This window comes from Pleurodeles waltl, chromosome 12, assembly GCF_031143425.1.
Source record: "Pleurodeles waltl isolate 20211129_DDA chromosome 12, aPleWal1.hap1.20221129, whole genome shotgun sequence".
NCBI classification, from domain to species: domain Eukaryota; kingdom Metazoa; phylum Chordata; class Amphibia; order Caudata; family Salamandridae; genus Pleurodeles; species Pleurodeles waltl.
In genome coordinates, this window is record NC_090451.1 from 697,014,381 (window position 1) to 697,033,712 (window position 19,332).

The window sequence follows — 19,332 nt, forward strand, 5'->3', positions numbered from 1 at the left end:
AAAATAGATAAAAGTGTAACAATAATAAAATGTTAAAAAAAATATCTCAAGGTTATATCATATGATTGCAAAAAAAGTAAGTAAAAATGACAAAAAAATAAATAAAAAATAAACGTGAAAGGAAGCCTACCAGTCCTGCCTCTGAACTGGACCACTTTTCAATGCCAATCTGCACTTTTGCCCGAGCGAAATGCTATGACTAAATGCTGTCACTCTCAGTGAAGAAAACCGAAGGGTAAATTGGGCGGAAGCAACATTAAATGACAAAACACGTGCGCTATATATGCTAGCCTCAACCCACTGGAATTGGGGCCACCTGCAGACCTAGGTCTAGCTTTATTAATGTGAAGTATTATGTATATTTGGGAGCTTTTATTGCTCAAAAGTCACTCATAAAAATTCATATTTCACAGTTCTCTGTGAAATACTGGTTTCATCATTTTGACGACCACTGCAAAACAACTGTGCAGCGCCTACCATTTCCTGGGCTACTAGTATGGGTTTTGATGACAGCCATAAACCATTTGGCCTTGAACTTTATTGTGTCACCAGAACCCCTTGATGGCTATGTTTAGATACAACATACAGTTACCCTTTGGGTGGTGGTTATGCATTTCTCCAAGCCCCTTTACCCACCGCCTGTTTGACATAGTATTGTTTTCTGTGGCTCGCCTAGCTGTCATAGTTTCCGATTCTTGAGGGTGGCGGGTGTGTTCATCCTGCCTGTTTTGGAGGCTTCGTCTCTGTCCCCAGAATATCTAGTTTTAAAGGTTTTGTACGTTGTTCGGGCTGCTTTGGAGGGTTTAATACCCGGCCCTGCTGATTTAAAGATGAGTTGAGTATCCTCCGCCTCGGTGTGAAATTGCACACCTCGCAGGCGCATTAATGGGTCATGAAGCGGCTTCCTGTCGATGTTGAGTGGCAAAAGCAGTTCGGTTTCTCAAACGTTGATTTTAGAGGAATTAGTTTAAAATTCGGAATAGAGTACTTAAAAAGCTCTTATGCAGACTTTTAAAGTATAATAAACGTGGTTTACAAGTTACCCAATTTGTGCTGCTAATGTGTGTTTTTTTTTCTTTTCTTTTTTTCTAGCATACATGCATGGGTGTTTCAGGAATTGCTCTGGAATTTAAATGTTGCTTTTGGGGGTTTCTTAGTGGTTATATGATGCATTTGTCAAAATGGGGGGTTTTGAAAGCAGGAGAGAATTAATCATCTCAATGCCTGCAAGAGCGGGCCTACTCAGATGGACGGTATGGGGTGGAACAACGTTATGGAAATGAATTCAAAATGTAGCAGTGCTATTTTAGCTTCATTTTTAGAAATGCTTCATCACTATCCGTTTATTCAGCGTCTACCAGATAGTTTCAATGTTTTCAACGTTTTTTCCGGGTAAATGTGTGCTCACAGTTAATGGTTTGAGCAAAACACCCAGCTGCGGTCAAACTCAAAGCCACTACAACCTCATGTAGTGTTGGTGAGTACAGTGCAATAGTGGCAGGGCTGAACACCGTGCAGTTCATCCCACATCATGGTGTTGTAGAAGTTTTCCTCTACTACTTAAGTACTGACCCTTCCACAAAACTTCTTTCTACTCGTTCCCAGTTAAATCCGACTTGGTTGCTTATGCATAGAGGTTTTAACTAATTTTAGGTTTATTTTTGGGGGTTTTATTGGGGTTTATTGAAACTCATAAAATGGCAAAGATCAAGCGTTTTGCAGTGGATTCATAGGAACCGTGATCTCCGACACTTCAGGCGAGGTTCGCTCAAAAATCTTTTGTAAGAAGTTGATGCCTGTATTGATTGATTAGTACCAGTGCAGGACAAAGATGGTATTTTGATTTGTACCTGGATCTCTAGTATAGGACTTGCAAATATTTTTAATGTTTTATTGATGTTGTATTTCACTAATAGTGCCATTACTGCCATGTTTGCACTCCTACCCACAGTCATTTTGCAATATTAATTATATAGCTAAGTTTCTCCCTAGCTTACCCTCTAGCCACTGTATGTATTGAAAAATGCAAAAATAACTGCAACAGAAATATGTGAAAAGGACTCAAATTAGATCATAGCAAAACCCAGTGCCTTGCCCTCTCCTTCGTTTTTACCCCATCTTAGAGTTTGGAAACTAATTGTTCAGTTGATCAAAGCACATCACCGAAAGGAGGATGTCATTGCCTTCCAATAGACATCTCCCCATAGCACTATGTGGTTGGAGGATCACTTTCAGTTCCTACTTCAGGAGTCAGTGGCCCCCTTTTGCCTAGGAAGCACAGGCTTAAGCTTCCCCTAAGGGAACCACATTGTTTATTTACAAATATCTACCGAGGTTCTCAGGGACGCTGGGTTTCCCCTTCGTTTGTTTAATATCTTTTGGAGAAGGAAGCAGTGGAGTTGGTCCCAAGGCAGGAAATTGGGAAAGGGCCCTAATCTCAGTACTGACCGTCTGTGTGATCCTTCACATGAGTGTCTTTAAGTTTTACCTTTACAAGGAGTAGTTCAGGATGCTGTCCCTGGCTCAGGTACTTTTGGTGTGGAAGTGTAAAATTGGATGATGTCACGCGCGTTGCGTATTTTCACTTCTCGTTCTTGCAGTCGCACAGGAGGTATCTGCAATTTCAGGAAAGTTCTACCTGCTAAATGTTAGTTGTCATTCTGTTTGGGTTTACATCCCCAATTTAGGTTTTCACATACGTGGGTACAGCACCTCTGTGCAGGTCAGAGATGGCAGCAGTCAGATCGTCGACAATTGCTGCTCAAGGTGTGCTTTTCACAGCTGGTGTTTGACCACCTACAGTTGAGAGCATCACTGTAGTTATACTTGGATCTTTACAACAACGTGCCCAATCCTAACATAGAGCCATCTCAGCAACTCAAGTTCACACTGGCAGTAGTGAACACATCTTTGAGAGCCTTCCTCCTTTTCAGAGGATTTGGGGCATTTGGGATATAATTCAGATGTTCTGGGAAGGGCCTCAATTTCAGGTCCTGGTAGCTGTTCTCCTGTTGGTTGTACTGGCTGCCTGCCGTCTCCTGGTCACATACGCACACTGGCACAGGTGTGATCTCTAGTGGCGCCTTTGTCAGCAGTGGCTCCAGCATTGTGAAATATGTCTGACATTATAAGGATATCTCCTTGTAACAGACTTGTGCTGGTGTTTGGCAGAGGAGCACCCAAAGCAAAAGATGCATCTCTGCATCACTTGCAGTGGCCGGTTTAGTGATGCACATTGGTTGCGTATCTGGAGGAAGTGGAGATCATGGGGCCTTTGTTCTCTAGGGTGCAGATCCTGTACGTGAGCGTGTATGAACTGGAAACAGTTTGCTCAGCCCTGTAGGCCTTCCTGTCCACCCTTTATCATTGCTCATTCCACTACTTTACCAACAGTATGACTGCAGTGTGATATGTCAAGCAATGTGTAGTGGGGCCGTCCCATCTTCTAGCCTGGAAGAGCTGAGACTGGACCTGGGTGCACAATATCTGGTTAATCACCAACCATCTGGCAGGCTCTCAGAACCCCAAAACTGACAGCCTGAGCGACCTGTCTGACCACAAGTGGCATCCTCCGAGAGACTATTAAGGACATCTTTGCCCAATGGGTTCTCTCCAGAACTTGTTTAATGCGGTCTCAGTTTGAGTCCTCCTCATGTACTAATTCCTTTCTTCTCTTGACTCATTTGGTTGTTTTTCTCATTGTCATTATATCTCTAGTTAGGTCAGTGAGTAAGAAGTACTGGGCATCCGGTCCTCTTTTACTCCTTTTTTCCCGCTGACAGGCTTGTACTCTGGACCAGGGCTGCTTTCCTTCCTGAGATGGTGACCCTTTTCCACCTGGGTCAGTCTGTCATGTCCCCCCCCCCCCCCCCCCCCCCCACCTCAAAGCCCTAAAAAGGCGGAAGAGAGGCCCCTTTCTTAGGCTGGATCTGAAGAGAGAACTCAGTTTTCAAATTGACTACTTAGAGGAATTGCGGGTGGACGACCAGCTTTTTGTTTGGTATGTTGTGACCAGAAAGGGAAAACAGTACAGAAAAGGACCTTATCCAGGTATATTAAGATCTGCTATACAGTGGCCCGTAGGGAGCCCCGGGCGGCATTAGGGCACATTCCACGAGACCCAACTCATCAACAACTAACTGCCTTGGTTTAGAGAAGTCCCTGTAGGTGACCTCTGCACAGGGACCATTTTTTCATTCCTTCGCCAAGCGTTTTTCCCTGGATTTGGAGTGGAGTTATGATACGCATTTCACTTGATCTGTCCTACAAGACTTTCTAGTATACTCATCCATCAGGCCCTTCAATTCTAGCTTTTTATTACTTGGCAATCTATTCAAGAGTTTTAGGAATCTGCAGGTGTAAGTATCCATAAGAAGAACAAGTTTCTTACTTTAAGAAACTATACTTCTGGTGGATTCTCTGCCTACTTGACGGTCCAACAAACACACCTCCCCGTTTTCTTATGAATGGTTATGTTTCACTGTTATAAGAATATCTAACTGCTGTTGCACTACATTTCAGGAACTGGTATAACATGCTACTTCGGTGGCACAGAATAAATGGATGGAAAACTTACATCTTGACGGTGAATGCTCTTTGTGGCTCTTGTGACATCAAATGGCATCACTTCTGGTGCTGATAAAAGCCTGGACCCAAGTTTTTCTTAACCTGTAGAGCGCCTGCAAGGATATTTATAAGTTGCGGAAACCACAGGTAGATAGGAGCTCCTCTCCTGTGTTTCTTATAGCGGTTAATGATAGTACGTTAATATGCCGTTCAACTGTTTGCGCCGGTAAGCTGCCTGTTGTGTATCCCTCTGAATGGATCATGAATGTATGTTTCTAGTGTTTGTGTTTTCCTTGGCCGCTGCCAAGTTTGATTTACAGGTAGTATGTTGTACAGTCCTGTTCTGTATGTCATGATGTGTGGTGTCTCATGTTCCCCTATTGTGTGTTCCTGTGTGTGTGTAGTTGCCCTGCAAACTGTGTCTTGAAGCAGCTGCAATCACGATGTCTGCTGACCACCACATAAGTGTATAGAATGGAGGAGAATGGTCAGGTGGTGTTTTGAACACTAATTATTTGTTTAAGGTCCAGCTCACTGTTGTTGGATGGGCATATCGGTCAGCCCCCCCGTAGGTAGTTATATAAAGTTAAAATGTCTTTTTTTATGTTTGGGGAGCCCGATCTGTCCCAGTACAAGTTTAGTGCAAGCCTGTAACATCATCAGTACCTCCCTCACGCTGTAATGGTATGTATGTGGCTCACAATGTCTGCCACATTTTGATGCTAATTGCACTGGGCTGTTTGGAGCGTACAAACCCACAGGCTTGTGGACTTCCCATCTAAGGTACTCGGTCTCATTATATACCTGCCCTCCAGATCTACCTGCGGTTGTTAAAGTAAATGTAGTCCCCTGCTTTATCTACATTTTACTCCTCTATCATATGTTGGGTTTGTGGTGACTTGGAGCTGGCCTTACCCTTTCCTTAAGAGTTTTTTTTTTGTCTCAACCGTTGTGAAGTGGGTCTTTTGAATGATGGCCATGTTACCCCTTGAGTTTTTAGGTGCAACACAAGCAAATCGGTTATATTTTCTCTCTGAAATACAGCAACCACAGCACAGCTTGTAGCAGGGTCCACCTTCTGAGCAATCCTGTGTTCAGAGTAGAAAGCCGGTGCCACCTCGGGGTGGTATGGTTGAGCCTGACATGTTCATCCTCCAAAATGTCAGTGAATTAAGAGCCATTAGACGTGTTAAGGGTGCATATTTGCTTTTTCTAAAATACAGTTCACAACTATTTTCTAGGAGTACAATTTCTGATGGATACAACTACCTGTGGATTCCTCACCTCATGAATACTCCCATGGCGCCAGCATTCTACGGAAATCTTCTTACTAGTCTCTGCACGTCGACGAGGACGTCACTGTCTCGCACGCGACGCCGTCTGACGTCATACAGGCAATAAGAGGTCCTCGACGACGTGCGGACGTCAGTTCCCTTTTTTCCGTGCATTCGAAACGGTTATCTTCGAGGGAGCAACTGTTACTCTTGCGGTTACAGTGTATATCTTGCTGCGTACTCTTTCTCTGTGGAAATAATGTCGCAGAGAAAGTCTGGATTTAAGCCTTGTCGTGAGTGTGGAGGCAAGATGTCGGTGACGGATCCTCATTCCGATTGCCTTTGGTGTTTGAGCTCCGACCACGACGTCTCGACTTGTGATTCATGTCAGCACATGAATCCGAAGGCCCTTAAAGAACGTGAGGCGAAGCTGTTTATGGCCAAGTCAAAGGAGAAGCATCACAAGAAGTCTTCTCCAAAACATCGGCGTCATCGAGACTCCCGGCGCCGTAGAGAATCTCGGCGTCATTCAAGGGAGGCTCGTTCCAGGTCTCCGGATCGGCGCCGAAAGACATGGGAGGTCAGCCCCACGGTGACGCCGCATCCTTCGACGCCGTTGCCCTCTCCGGCGTCACCAACTTCGCCTGGACAGGCGTCGGTGATTGAGGTATTGGAGCCTCAAGTGTTTTCTCCGGCGCAGACGCCGGAGTCGGGGTCGCCTCCGAGACAGGCACCCCAGTATCCGGCTTTTCCCACCCCTGGAGCCGATAGTTCCGCATTCTTGAATGCGATGTATGCCATCTTCCAACAGATGGCTCCAGGGGGTGCTCCGGCTGGGCCTTTGGCCTTTTCTTTGGGTGATCCTGCGCCTCTTCGGCCGGCACCCTTTATGCCCTTTCTCCCGTTTGGGAACGTGGGCTCGGCGCCAGTGTCGGCGCCGGTGGCCGCTCCGGTGGCTTCGGAGGGATTGGCCCCAGGGATTTCCATCCCGTCGACGTCGAGATTTCGACCTGTGACTCCGGTGGGTCCATCTGTTTCAGCTGCTCTTCAGTCGGCGCCGAAGTTACCCGTGGCGCCGGATGCGGCGTCGGTGGCTTCGGAAGATCGGCGCCGATCTCCGACTTCGGCGGAGGCATTGTCGACTCCGCGGATTGAGCAACGACTGCATTCAAGGAGGCGTGCTCTCCGGGTACTAGAAGAGCAGGAGTACCAACGAGCCCTAGAGGAAGGAGAGCTAGAGGACTCGGGTGATGGGCTGCGTGGACTGGAGTCGGCCAGTGGGCTGGACACTTCCCCTGAGTGGGACCTTTCGTCCCCGGGGGAATATACTGAGGAAGCTGCTTCCTTTCATACAGTGGTACGGAAGGCAGCTAGTTTTTTGGACCTGCCTTTGCCGGTGGTGGAGGCAAAACAAAACCTTTTGACGGAGGTGTTGCATCCGGCCTCAGCCGCGGCGGAGCCTCTGTTACCTTTTAATGACGCTCTGCTGGATCCGGTTTTAGAGGTGTGGAAGAGGCCGGCATCTTCCCCAGCAGTTCACAGAGCCGTGGCCAGGAGGTATCGGACGGCTCCAACTGATCCTGGTTTCCTATCTAGGCACCCTACGCCGGAGAGCTTGGTAGTGCAGGCCTCCTGTTCGTCCAAGTCAGCGCCTGGTTCTTTCCCGACGGTGCCTGGGGACAGAGACTCAAAAAAGCTAGAGGCGCAGTCGAAGAAGATTTTTTCGTCCTGCAGTCTGGCGTTAAAGGCCACTAATGCGACCTGTATCCTGGGGAGGTATATTCATGCTCTGATGGATGACATCTCCTCTTCGTTTACAGAGCTTCCCCAGGGTCTTTTGGATCTTGTCTCTGATGCCCAGGCTGCTGCGACCCAAATTATCCAGACGGGACTGGATACCACCGACTCGGTAGCCAGAGCAATGGGCACAACTGTGGTGGAAAGGAGACAGGCCTGGCTCCGTAACTCGGGCTTTTCGGCAGATGTACAGTCCACATTGTTGGATCTCACGTTTGATGGGGACAAACTGTTTGGGGCTAAGGCTGATTCGGCCTTGGAACGTTTTAAGGAGAGCAGGGCCACGGCTAAGTCGTTGGGACTCCAAGCTCCTTCTTCCACGGCCTCTTCCAGATTCTTCAGGAGGTTTCGTGGATTTGGGCGTGGCTCTTCCTCCTCTTCCTTTCGGGGAAGATATCAGCAACCTGCCTCTTCCCACCCCTATAGATCTTTTAGGGGGAGGGGTAGGGTCCGCACCAGGGGAGCCTCTCAGCAGCACTCTGCCTCTTCCTCATCCTCTGGCGGGGTGCAGCAGGGGAAGCAGCCTTAGGCTTCCACCATTTCCCACTCACTCCTCTCCTGTAGGGGGAAGATTACAGCATTTTCTCACCAAATGGGAGACTGTTACGTCGGACACTTGGGTTCTCAGTGTTGTGGGAAAAGGCTACACCCTTCCCTTTCGGGAGTTTCCGCCCCTCATCCCGCCCCGCCCTTCGTATTGTTCACAAGAACACCTCCTGTTGCTAGCACAGGAGGTAGAAGTCCTCCTTTTAAAGGGCGCGGTGGAGTTGGTCCCGGAGCAGGAAAGGGGTCAAGGAGTTTACTCAAGGTATTTCCTGATTCCCAAGAAGGATGGTCGTTTGAGACCAATTCTGGACCTGAGGATCTTGAATTGGTTCCTCAAGCAGGAAAAGTTCAAGATGCTGACCCTAGCACAGGTGCTTTTGGCGTTGAACATGGAAGACTGGATGGTGTCTGTCGACTTGCAGGATGCTTACTTTCATATCCCGATACTCAAGTCACACAGGAAGTATCTCCGGTTTGTGGTGGGATCGCAACACTACCAGTTTGCGGTCCTTCCGTTTGGTCTTACTTCAGCACCTCGAGTCTTCACGAAGGTGATGTCGGTGGTTGCGGCAGAGCTCAGAAGGAAGGGGATAGCAGTATTCCCTTACTTGGACGATTGGTTGATCAAAGCCAAGTCCCCGGAGCTTGTGTTGCGTCATCTGCAGTCAACAACCCAGTTGTTGTTCGACCTGGGCTTTTCGGTGAACGAGCCCAAATCTCACCTGGAGCCCTCTCAGCGCCTCCTGTTCATAGGGGCAGTACTGGATACAACATTGGGTCGGGCCTTTCCTCCGCCTCAGCGGATTCAAGATATTCAGGATTTGGTTCCAATGTTTCGAAATGGAGCGGTAGTTCCAGTCCTCAAGGTCCTTCGTCTGCTCGGTCTTTTTGCCTCCTGCATTCTGTTGGTCACGCATGCTCGCTGGCACATGAGGGCTCTTCAGTGGTGCCTCCGAAGGCAGTGGTCTCAACACAGAGGGGATCTAGAGGGTACTGTCAAGATCTCCAGAGATGCTGCTGTGGATTTGAAGTGGTGGATTGCAAGCAACAATCTTTCACAAGGAAAGCCGTTCCAGCAGTCGCCACCAGTGGCCACAGTCATAACGGATGCTTCCACTCTAGGGTGGGGAGCTCATCTGGGGAATCTGGAGATCAAAGGTCTTTGGTCTCCAGAGGAACAGATTTTTCACATCAATCTGTTAGAGTTACGGGCTGTACGTCTGGCTCTCAAGGCCTTCCTCCCTTCCCTTCGTGGTCAGTCGGTACAGGTCCTAACGGACAATACTACCACGATGTGGTACATAAACAAGCAGGGAGGAGTGGGGTCGTACCTTCTCTGCAGAGAAGCTCTTCGACTGGTCCTGGGCAAAGGACCATCGGATTTGCTTGATAGCAAGCCATCTGGCCGGAGTCTTGAACGTGCGTGCGGACAGTCTCAGTCGCCACTTCTCGGCAGACCACGAGTGGCGTCTCCATCCAGATCAAGTCCGTTTAATCTTCCAGAAGTGGGGGTTTCCTCGGGTAGATCTGTTCGCCACTCGAGAGAACGCGCATTGTCCGTTGTTCTGCAGCCTTCAGTATCCGATGCAGGAAGCGTTGGGGGACGCGTTTCAAATGACCTGGTGCGGCCAGTTGCTTTACGCGTTTCCTCCCATACCCTTGATTCCTCGAGTATTGAGGAAGATTCGCCAAGACCGGGCTCTAGTAATCTTAATAGCTCCGGATTGGCCAAGGAGGGTGTGGTACTCCGACCTTCTCCAACTCTCAACGTGCCCGCCGCTCCGTCTCCCTTTCAGGGCAGACCTCCTCTCACAGTCGCAGGGGCAGGTTCTACACCCCAACCTCCAGAGTCTGCACCTACATGCCTGGAGATTGAACGGGGCAACCTGAGTTCCTTCTCTCTCCCGCCTGAGGTAGTGGATGTTATATTAGCGGCCAGGCGACACTCCACTAAATCTATCTACGCTAATAGGTGGTCTAAATTTGTTGCGTGGTGTGGAGAGAGGCAGATTGATCCTTTACATGCTCATCTATCGGACGTTTTGTCTTTTGCTCTATCTCTGGCGCAGAAAGGCTGTGCAGTGGCTACCATTAAAGGTTATTTATCGGCCTTGTCAGCCTTCATATGTCTTCCAGACCAACCATCTTTATTTAAATCCCCTATTGTTATCAGATTCTTGAAAGGTCTTCTAAATCAATATCCTCCAAAGCCATTCGTTATGCCGCAATGGGATTTGTCCTTAGTCCTGACTTTCCTTATGGGGTCCCCTTTTGAACCTATGCATTCTTGCCCCTTGAGGTATTTGGTTTTAAAAACAGTCTTCCTGATAGCTATAACATCAGCAAGGAGAGTGAGTGAGTTGCAGGCCTTATCAGTAAAACCCCCTTATACAACTTTTTATGGGGATAAGGTGGTGTTGAGGACCAAGGCTGCTTTCCTCCCGAAGGTTGTTTCACCCTTCCATTTGGCTCAGGCAATTACTTTGTCCACGTTCTATCCTCCGCCTCATCCTTCCAAAGAGGAAGAAAGACTGCACCGTCTGGACCCAAAGAGAGCGTTGAGCTTCTTTATCGATAGAACAAAGGATTTCAGGCTGGAGGATCAGCTGTTTATTGGATACGTGGGCAAGAGGAGAGGAAAGGCAGTCCACAAGAGAACACTATCCAGGTGGGTTGTTCTTTGCATTAAAATATGTTACTCTTTGGCAAAGAAGGATCCTCCTGAGGGCATTAGAGCTCATTCCACCAGAGCTAAGTCGGCCACTTCGGCCTTAGCCAGAGGTGTTCCTGTGGTCGACATCTGCAAGGCCGCAACTTGGTCGTCCATTCACACTTTTGCAAAACATTACTGTTTAGATTCTGAGGTTAGAAGGGACGGCCATTTTGCACGGTCAGTGCTGCAGGATTTCTTGGTTTGACCATTTAGGCACCCACCGCCGGGCGTGGTACTGCTTTGGGACTCTATTCATGAGGTGAGGAATCCACAGGTAGTTGTATCCATCAGAAGAACGAGTTACTTACCTTCGGTAACGACTTTTCTGGTGGATACATTAGCTACCTGTGGATTCCTCACGGTCCCACCCGCCTCCCCGTTGCCTTTATGGTCTTGCCAAGTAATCCTTGAGTGTGCTCCTCTTGGTCTTTGAGGGTGCAATAGATGTATATATATAATATATTTATATATATATAGGTATATGTGTATATATCTTTATGTATATACTTGGTGTGTGTATATATTTTAAAAGAGAGAGTTTTATATATATATATATATATATATATATATATATATATATATATATATGTACATAAAAAGATTTACAGTTATTCATACAATGTGGTGTATTTTTACAATATAATGGATGTTGCTTTGTTCTTTCATTGCATTGCCTGGTTGTTCTCATGCACGTAAAAAATGATTGGTACTGACGTCCGCACGTCGTCGAGGACCTCTTATTGCCTGTATGACGTCAGACGGCGTCGCGTGCGAGACAGTGACGTCCTCGTCGACGTGCAGAGACTAGTAAGAAGATTTCCGTAGAATGCTGGCGCCATGGGAGTATTCATGAGGTGAGGAATCCACAGGTAGCTAATGTATCCACCAGAAAAGTCGTTACCGAAGGTAAGTAACTCGTTCTTCTGGTCTACTTCAGTAAATTCTTGTGAATTAATGAAATTCACAAATCTGCACTAATACAAAGACCTATACAACTGGTACACTTTGTTGACTTTCTATAAAAGTTGGGGTCCTAGTGGGTCAGGCATTAGGCAAGACATTTCGTTTTTATTAAAATTCTGTCTTTCCCTCTATTCATCAACTGGCTGGCTTCGTTGTGAATGATCGGCATTCGGTCTTTCACAAGGAGCATTTTGGCATTGCAGTTTTCTTCGGTGCCAAGAACTGACTACTATGTCAACGCATGCTTTTTGAGAAAAACATATTTTTGCATTTTGCCAATGTTTGTTACAGTAGTGAGGCCTAACAGCTCCTACAACAAAGTTTTCTAAAAAACTTGTCAAAACAAGACACGCTTTAACAAAACCAAAAGACTGACAACCAATGAAAGACCTGTTGGCCTTGCCAATGTTTGTTTATTTCAGATTCTCCATAATTGTGTTGAAACTGGCTGACCTGACTTTCCACTATGAATATTTTTGGAAATACTAGCATGCAACAACATATTTTACCAAATGGTACTTTTAAGCAATGGTACCTAAAGTTTCACAGTAGTTTTGCAAAACATTCTTTTTCCTAGTTCCATTTTTGTGAACTTTTTATTTTGAAAGCAAAGAATCATCAGTCTTGCTTTTAAGTGTCTTCAAATATTTGTATCATCAGAGAGCATTCTTGGAGCATTATACATGGGCTTGTTGTAAAACTTTGTAAATGTGTGTACATTTTTTATTTTTTTTAAACTGGAACCACTGCAGTAGTGTACACTGAGCTTGCAACATTTACTTAGAGAGCTCACCCTAATAATAAAGGCTTTGCATTAATGAACAATAAATACAAGTTTGAACAGCATTAATATATGGACATGTATTAACTCAACTGCAGACAATTCCCTTCCCTGCTCCGTAATGTGGTACTGTAAATTATCAACCAAAGGGTTTGAGCAGCAGGGGGTTAGGCCTACTTGTTGGAAAAGTATTTTGGTTTTACATCTTTTGCACTTTTTGACTTATAATAAAATGTATATATTTTCAGAGTTAGTTATATTTGTGATTAATGTTTGTATGTAGAAATATATAGAAGAGAGACATGTTTGTACAAAGATTGACCTACTTGTCCCAAAGACAAAATGAACCTGAAAACATGTTGTCCTTGACCCCAAACAGTATGTCCTGATCATGGGGGCTATAGGAATTCCACACCCCATGAGTAGACTCGTAGCTATCCAAAACTAATGGCAGTGCAGAAGCTTACTGTTGTGGGTTTGGGGGATTCAAAGTATCCTCACATACAGATTGAAGTTTAAAAGAAATTTAACCACGGCTTATGTCACAGGATTGGAGTTTTTTCTTTTGTCTGTTTTCAGTTTCTTTCTTTCAGAATGCTGATTAATCCAACTTTGTCCATAGTCAGCAATGCTTGGAAAAAGCTTGTTTCTCTCATTTCAAGGAGAGCCTGGCAAATAAATAACATCTCTGATATCTTCCATTAGTTCTGTAAGTTAATTTAAAGTAAGAGTTCTGTAAAAATGAGAAAGAACTCCTTTAGGTCAAATAATAGTAGCTGCATCCTAATTGTTACTGTTCATAGAAATACTTTAGGCCAATTCCATTTTATCAGACTAAGCAGGATTGTCCCCCTTCCAGTGTATGAGCTAGCCTGATCTTCCACTTCGATGAAAGTCATCATTTCAAGATAACTGCTTAATTCACACCTCTCTGCTAATACTTTAAAGCAGTAATACTCAAGGTACGGCCCGGGGGCCGCATGCGGCCCTCCTGACCTTTACATGCGGCCCCTGCTCAACAGCAAGACTGGGCTGCTGTTTACTCAACTCTGCACAATGATTAAAACTATGTTAAATAAAAGGCAAGCCTTTATTTAACTGTTAATCGGAGGCAAAGAAAGTAAGCAACTACATTTGTCCACCACCTGTAGGAACACCTTCATTTTTAAAGACACGCTACACCAAAATTGTAAAAATATAATAAGGGCTCTTCAAGAATCAAAAACTGTTTATCATTAACATGCAGAGTCGTTTCAACATAGTACATCAGATTATATCTGTGCCTGGAGAATCATTTTCTTTTTAAGTGATGGTTTTCAAACATAAATCCAGAAACATTCATTCCCCTGCCCCCCACCACCTGAACACAATGCCAATACTGAACTAAGAGGCAAGTTGGTTTTCATATTCACTCTTTGGGTGGCCTGGGTTTATATTACACATGAACATTATTATAGTTTATTAAATCAAACCCAGGAGAAGGTTTTGTACAGCGCACATCCCGAAGTCATGTATTTTGAGATTCTCGTACATATGCCCCAATGCAGAAAAAGGAGGGAAAGTGAAATAAAAGAATTGTCTAGGATAACGCATTTTGGTAAAGTGGGGAAGCCAGGATTCATAGCAGGTTTTCTGGTTTCACATTATGCATTTCAGCCACTAGATGTATATGATTCGCTTCTCCTACACCCACCATACTGAACACCCCCCACCACCCCAAACCCCCCCCAACCCTCCCCGCCACCCTGCTAGCATCAATGCGGCCCTCGGGCACATCACAAACCAAACTTTGTGGCCTCTGGGAAAATGTTTGAGAGTACCCATGCTTTAAAGGCTCCATAGATCTCCCAGCCAGATGATCTCTGCTTCACACTTTCCCTTGTGTGCCCGACATCATGATGCACCACAAGGCACGCACTTTTGGTGAAGGCAGAAAAGGAGTGCTTTACCTGGATGCCATGGAGCCCTCTTACATCAGTGCCACACACTCTATCTCGTGGCACTAATTTACTGCTACGTTAAACCGGTAAAAGATCTGACAACCTTGTCGGGTGACTGTCAAGTTGAGTATGACTGGCCGATCTCAGCAGCTGTAACTAGTACTCATTTTCCCTTCAGATCTTTTAGGCTCCCAGTGTAGAGCATCAAATTTCATTTAAGAGCTCAAATGTAATGACATACATATTTACATTTTAAGAAAAGTCTGGTTTTAAATCCTTCTTCCCGTTATCTCACCACCCTCATCTCTCTTTGTGCTCTGTGATGCTCAATGGCTCTTGTCACAGAGGAATCTTTGGCCCCCGTTTTGGACTTCTTATATTACTTTCTTTTTCTTACCGTGTGTGGAACTTATTATTGAGGGGCAGATTTGCATTCCCCAATAAATGTTGCTCACTTCCCCCTCTACCTAGCATTGGGTGTTCTGAGTGCTTATGTGTACAGTGGGAGTAAACAAAGAAATGAAAGTAAGCAATGGGGAGTGGGCTCAGCAGCATGCTTTCAGTGCTGCCAGACCCTTGCAGGGACCACTGAGGGATACCGCACTGCTCGGCTGAACCCATTGCCGATGTAAAATGCTCGACGTGATGCTGGGAAATGGTGTCTGCTGCTGGTGGATATGATGGAGCAGGGGTGGTGTTGTAGGCATTTGAATGTGACTTGTAGTACTGACATGTTGCGTGTGCTGCAGCAAATGTGCCATCTGCCATGTTCATCAACATAGGTTTGTTCCTTTCCCAGGGTGTTTCTAGGGCACTTCACTCTTTTAGAGGGTGTAGAGAGGGAAAACGTGACTGTTCAATGGACATGCGAGGCTCTGGGAGAGACACCGACCTGTCTTCTCATTCATTCACACTTGTGTGTAATGGGCAGGACCTGCCTCTGTGTAGCTGTATATTTGTTAACCCTATGAAGCGGCCTGGCCAGGATTTGCTAGGTTTGTTGGTGGTGCCCTTTTAAGAACAATGATTCACGACTGTGATCCTCCGCGCTCCTCGCAGATGACTACCAAAAGTCGTGCCTGTGAGTCAAACGGTGAGACTGCTGGACACCTCATCATAGTATCAAGGTTGAGGATGTTCTCACCATGTACTTAGTCTGCAAGCGTGTGTGCGTCCTCTCCGACGAGGGGCCTTACAAGGGCTGCACGGGACCGGGTGTTGGTGACTCCGTCTGGATGTGAGGTGTTATCGGTCGTGGTCCTCCAGCTACGTCCAGCAGCGGTGCTCGGTCTTTCAGCGAGCTGCTGCCCACCCTCAGACACGCATTGTGGGTTAGGCTTAAAGCTGTGCAGACGCCGGGGTCTCTCTGGCATTCACTTGACTAAGGGATCAGCTTTTCTCCACCCCACTGACGACCAGGTGATTACACCTGTGGGCTGTGCACAGCATAAGGTGCCCTTTCTGTCTTGGCATGCTCCCATTTAGGTAGGAAGACGTGATTTGAGTAATATTGGGTGAGTTTGAATTTTGTTAGGAATAAGTGCCAAGTGTCCGTGATTGAAGCACCGAGGTGCCCCCCTCGGTGTTTCTCCAGGTTTTCCCGTGGTTTGCGCCGCGGCCAGCAGTCAGGGGTGGCGCAGCCGGGAGACGGGGCACTTGACATATTTCTGGCTTGTGAAGCGATGATGTACATGACTTGTTCTCACAAACCGCAGATTTGATGCTTGTGGTTAAACGTGCACCCGCCCTGCGGTTTAGCTTCGAGAAGCAGCTTCTAACTTTGGCGTGAGTGGTCTCGGAGCATGTATGTGGCCACCAGCTGAAGCCATGTCCGATGGAGTTTGTAGTGTAACTGCCCTCTGCACACCTAGCAGGCATTTATCCCATCGCATGTATGTTCGCGCTGTCGGCGGCACAAATGTGCAGGAAAAGTGTTCAGTTGTATTAGTATGAGTTGCTCATTTGGTTGTTTTCAGCGCGTTATTAAACTTCGAGGACGCAGGATTTGTCTGTGTGTGAATAGCATGTTGGTCCACAGAGCTTGGCCTGTCGAGGGCACTGATATGTGAGCAGGGCTCGGTCAAAATTAGTGACAGGCGGTCGAGGGGCGGGGGCATGCCTGGAGATCACCCCCTGGCTTCTTTTTATAAACCTGCCCAGATTAGAGCGCCCCCCGCCCTGGAATTCAACAGGTGCTCCGAGCCTGGAGGGGGAGCTGCGCGCTGAGCCAGCATTTCAAGGAACTACTGTCACCCTGCAGGATCTCTACCCCTGCCTGGGTCACTAGGGGGGTTTATACCCTGGCCTGGGCACCCTCGACCCCTCAGCGGGTGGGGCGGATTCTAGTTTAATGGCTGCTCCTCCCCAAATAGGTTCTGAAGCCCCTACAGTGGAGGTCCTGCCACATGGAGCCTGGACTCCTCCCAGAGTATCCGCTGCTGCTTGGCTGGCTTAGTTTTTATTTCTAGGAAAGCTGTCCTCAACCTTCTGACCCCTGGACTGATTCATTGTTGGATCCCAGCCTCAGCCATTTACACGGACTTGAACCTGAAAGCAATGCACACAACTACCGAAACAAGTATACATCAATGCACACATTATAAAAATACAGAAATTGACATTTTTATTTTAATGGGATTTTTTGAGCTTTTCAAAATATATAGTTTTATTTCAAAAAGACAAAACGGTGTTCTACACCCCGGCGGATAGCTTTCTTTCTGCGCTCGCGCTCTCTCAATCATATATATCAGTTAATGCCCATGCTCCAACTGAGGCCTCCAATTGTCCATGCTACTTGGCGTGCTTGAGCTTCGGCAGCAAGCATAACCTTTGACGTTCAATTTCAGATTCCTTCACATTTATGTGGCGTTCTGCAATCACACAAGGTAAATTTGGCTCCCCCCCCCCCCCCCCCATGCTTTCTATCCGCATTTTTCATTATCCAATCAGTCTGTTCCCCTGCATGGACTTTGAAGCATACCAGGAGGGTCTGTGGCCCCATTGTTAAGAACTGCTGTTCTGGACAGCTCCAAATGACATGGTTCTGTCTAAGCACATGCCTTGGCCAGCACACTTGAGATGGCGCAGCGCATGAATTTCGCCCATATCTGTACAAACAAGACAAGAAGTAGGGCAGGGGTTTGTGAGGGGCCGCCTGCGTGAATTCACAAGTGCGCCTTGTTTCTAGATCACTCGCTCCTACTTTCTTTGAAGGTTTGCAGGTTTTCCGTATTTACCTTCTGAGACACAAATGCATGTTGTCAACATTAAATAGGCATGCACAGCGAAGGTCCATATATCGCCGTATATTACTTTAGTGCCAGGAGACAGAATACGTGGACAGAATTTTAAGAAGACTGAGACAAAGGAGACGGACGCAGCCATCCACTTATGAGTAAAGGCGCGTACCCAATGCCCACTCAATGTATATTGAAAATGGTAGGTCTTCTTACCCGTGTTAAGCTTGCCGGTAGCTCAGACTTGAGTGTCAAGCTATGCAGATTCGAAGATTCTGCATAGGCAGCTGTTATTCCAAAAGCTGTATTTATTTCTTCCATCTGGTTTCTGTACCTCAGGCCACCCCCTTCCCAAATGAACATTTTCTTGCTGTCAGTGTCTAAATATTTCAAACTTGCTCAAAATTTCGCTTATTGTGAAGAGACTTTCATTTCAAATCTCCAGAAAAAAAAAAACATCCAATCCAACTCTTTCAACTGTCTACCAAATTCCCTATGACTAAACACTTTATTTAGAAAGTTTTATAAATCCACTCTGGACTTAACTTTGCTTTAACTAAATTAATTCTTACAACTTTTGTTTCGATTTCATTTATGTGTAATATTTAATTGCGGTTGCCAGAAAACGTGCAGTTGTTTTACTATTTCTTAGTGGTTTTGGAATATTGAAATTAAATTCAATGTCTGTTTTATGGTTTCAAGTTTGAAACCAAATAAAAATATTTATATTAATTTAAGTATAATAGGTTAGTAATCTCAAGCTCATTTTGATACTACTTTGTAAATATAGAAATAAAATATATTGTTATTTTAAATGAACAACGCTTTTTAATTTATAGGGTATGTTTATTTTCTTGGGTTGTCCAAAGTTTTTTTTAATTTAAAATACTTTTTTTTCCCCCCTGTGCAGGGCTTTGTTAAAGATGTTCATGAAGATTCCGTCACCATTGCGTTTGAGAACAAGTAAGTCCCACTATAGATCCAGTGATAGACGTTGTGTGCACTTCTCATAACAACACAACACTGTTGCAGTTTGTTTTCTGTAGCAGGGAATCACTTGATGGGTTGGAAATCCTTACCAAAGCAGTGTTTCTTCTTCTGTGTTAGAGTGGCGCACTTCTTGGTCCATACATCTTAGTAGTTATGGTGCTAATACGGCTGTTGAATATAAAATGCTTCTTTGCTGGTGCAAAGTGTCTTTCAAAAATAGTCTCCATGCCACATCGCTTTTGCAGCCAAATGCATGGCATACAATACTAGCATTGGCCAACGCCATTAGGTCTCGCATACATAAGACCTATTGCCTTTGCCAATGTGTTTTAGCCATGTTGTACACCAACCTTGATGCTGTTCAGCATAGCTAAAATAGAGATGTAGAGGAGAACGTCATGGTGTGGAGCGGCAAGGCCTAGCGTGGTGTGGCACGGAATAGAGTGGCCTAGATTGTAGTGGCATAGAGTGAACTATGCATGGCGTGGTAGTGTACTGCCATTACAAACAACACGTTCTCGATTGA

At 45.9% G+C, this 19,332-nt stretch overlaps 1 protein-coding gene across 3 annotated transcripts in view; it reads left to right on the forward strand.

Annotated features, from left to right (window-relative positions):
- FXR2 (FMR1 autosomal homolog 2) overlaps window positions 1-19,332 on the forward strand; it is a 175,100-nt gene that overhangs the window by 40,810 nt on the left and 114,958 nt on the right. For all 3 annotated transcript variants that reach the window (XM_069215596.1, XM_069215594.1, XM_069215595.1), the window contains exon 2: window positions 18,727-18,779. In XM_069215596.1, the coding sequence (XP_069071697.1) occupies window positions 18,727-18,779 (53 nt within the window). The remainder of the gene's footprint in view (window positions 1-18,726; window positions 18,780-19,332) is intronic.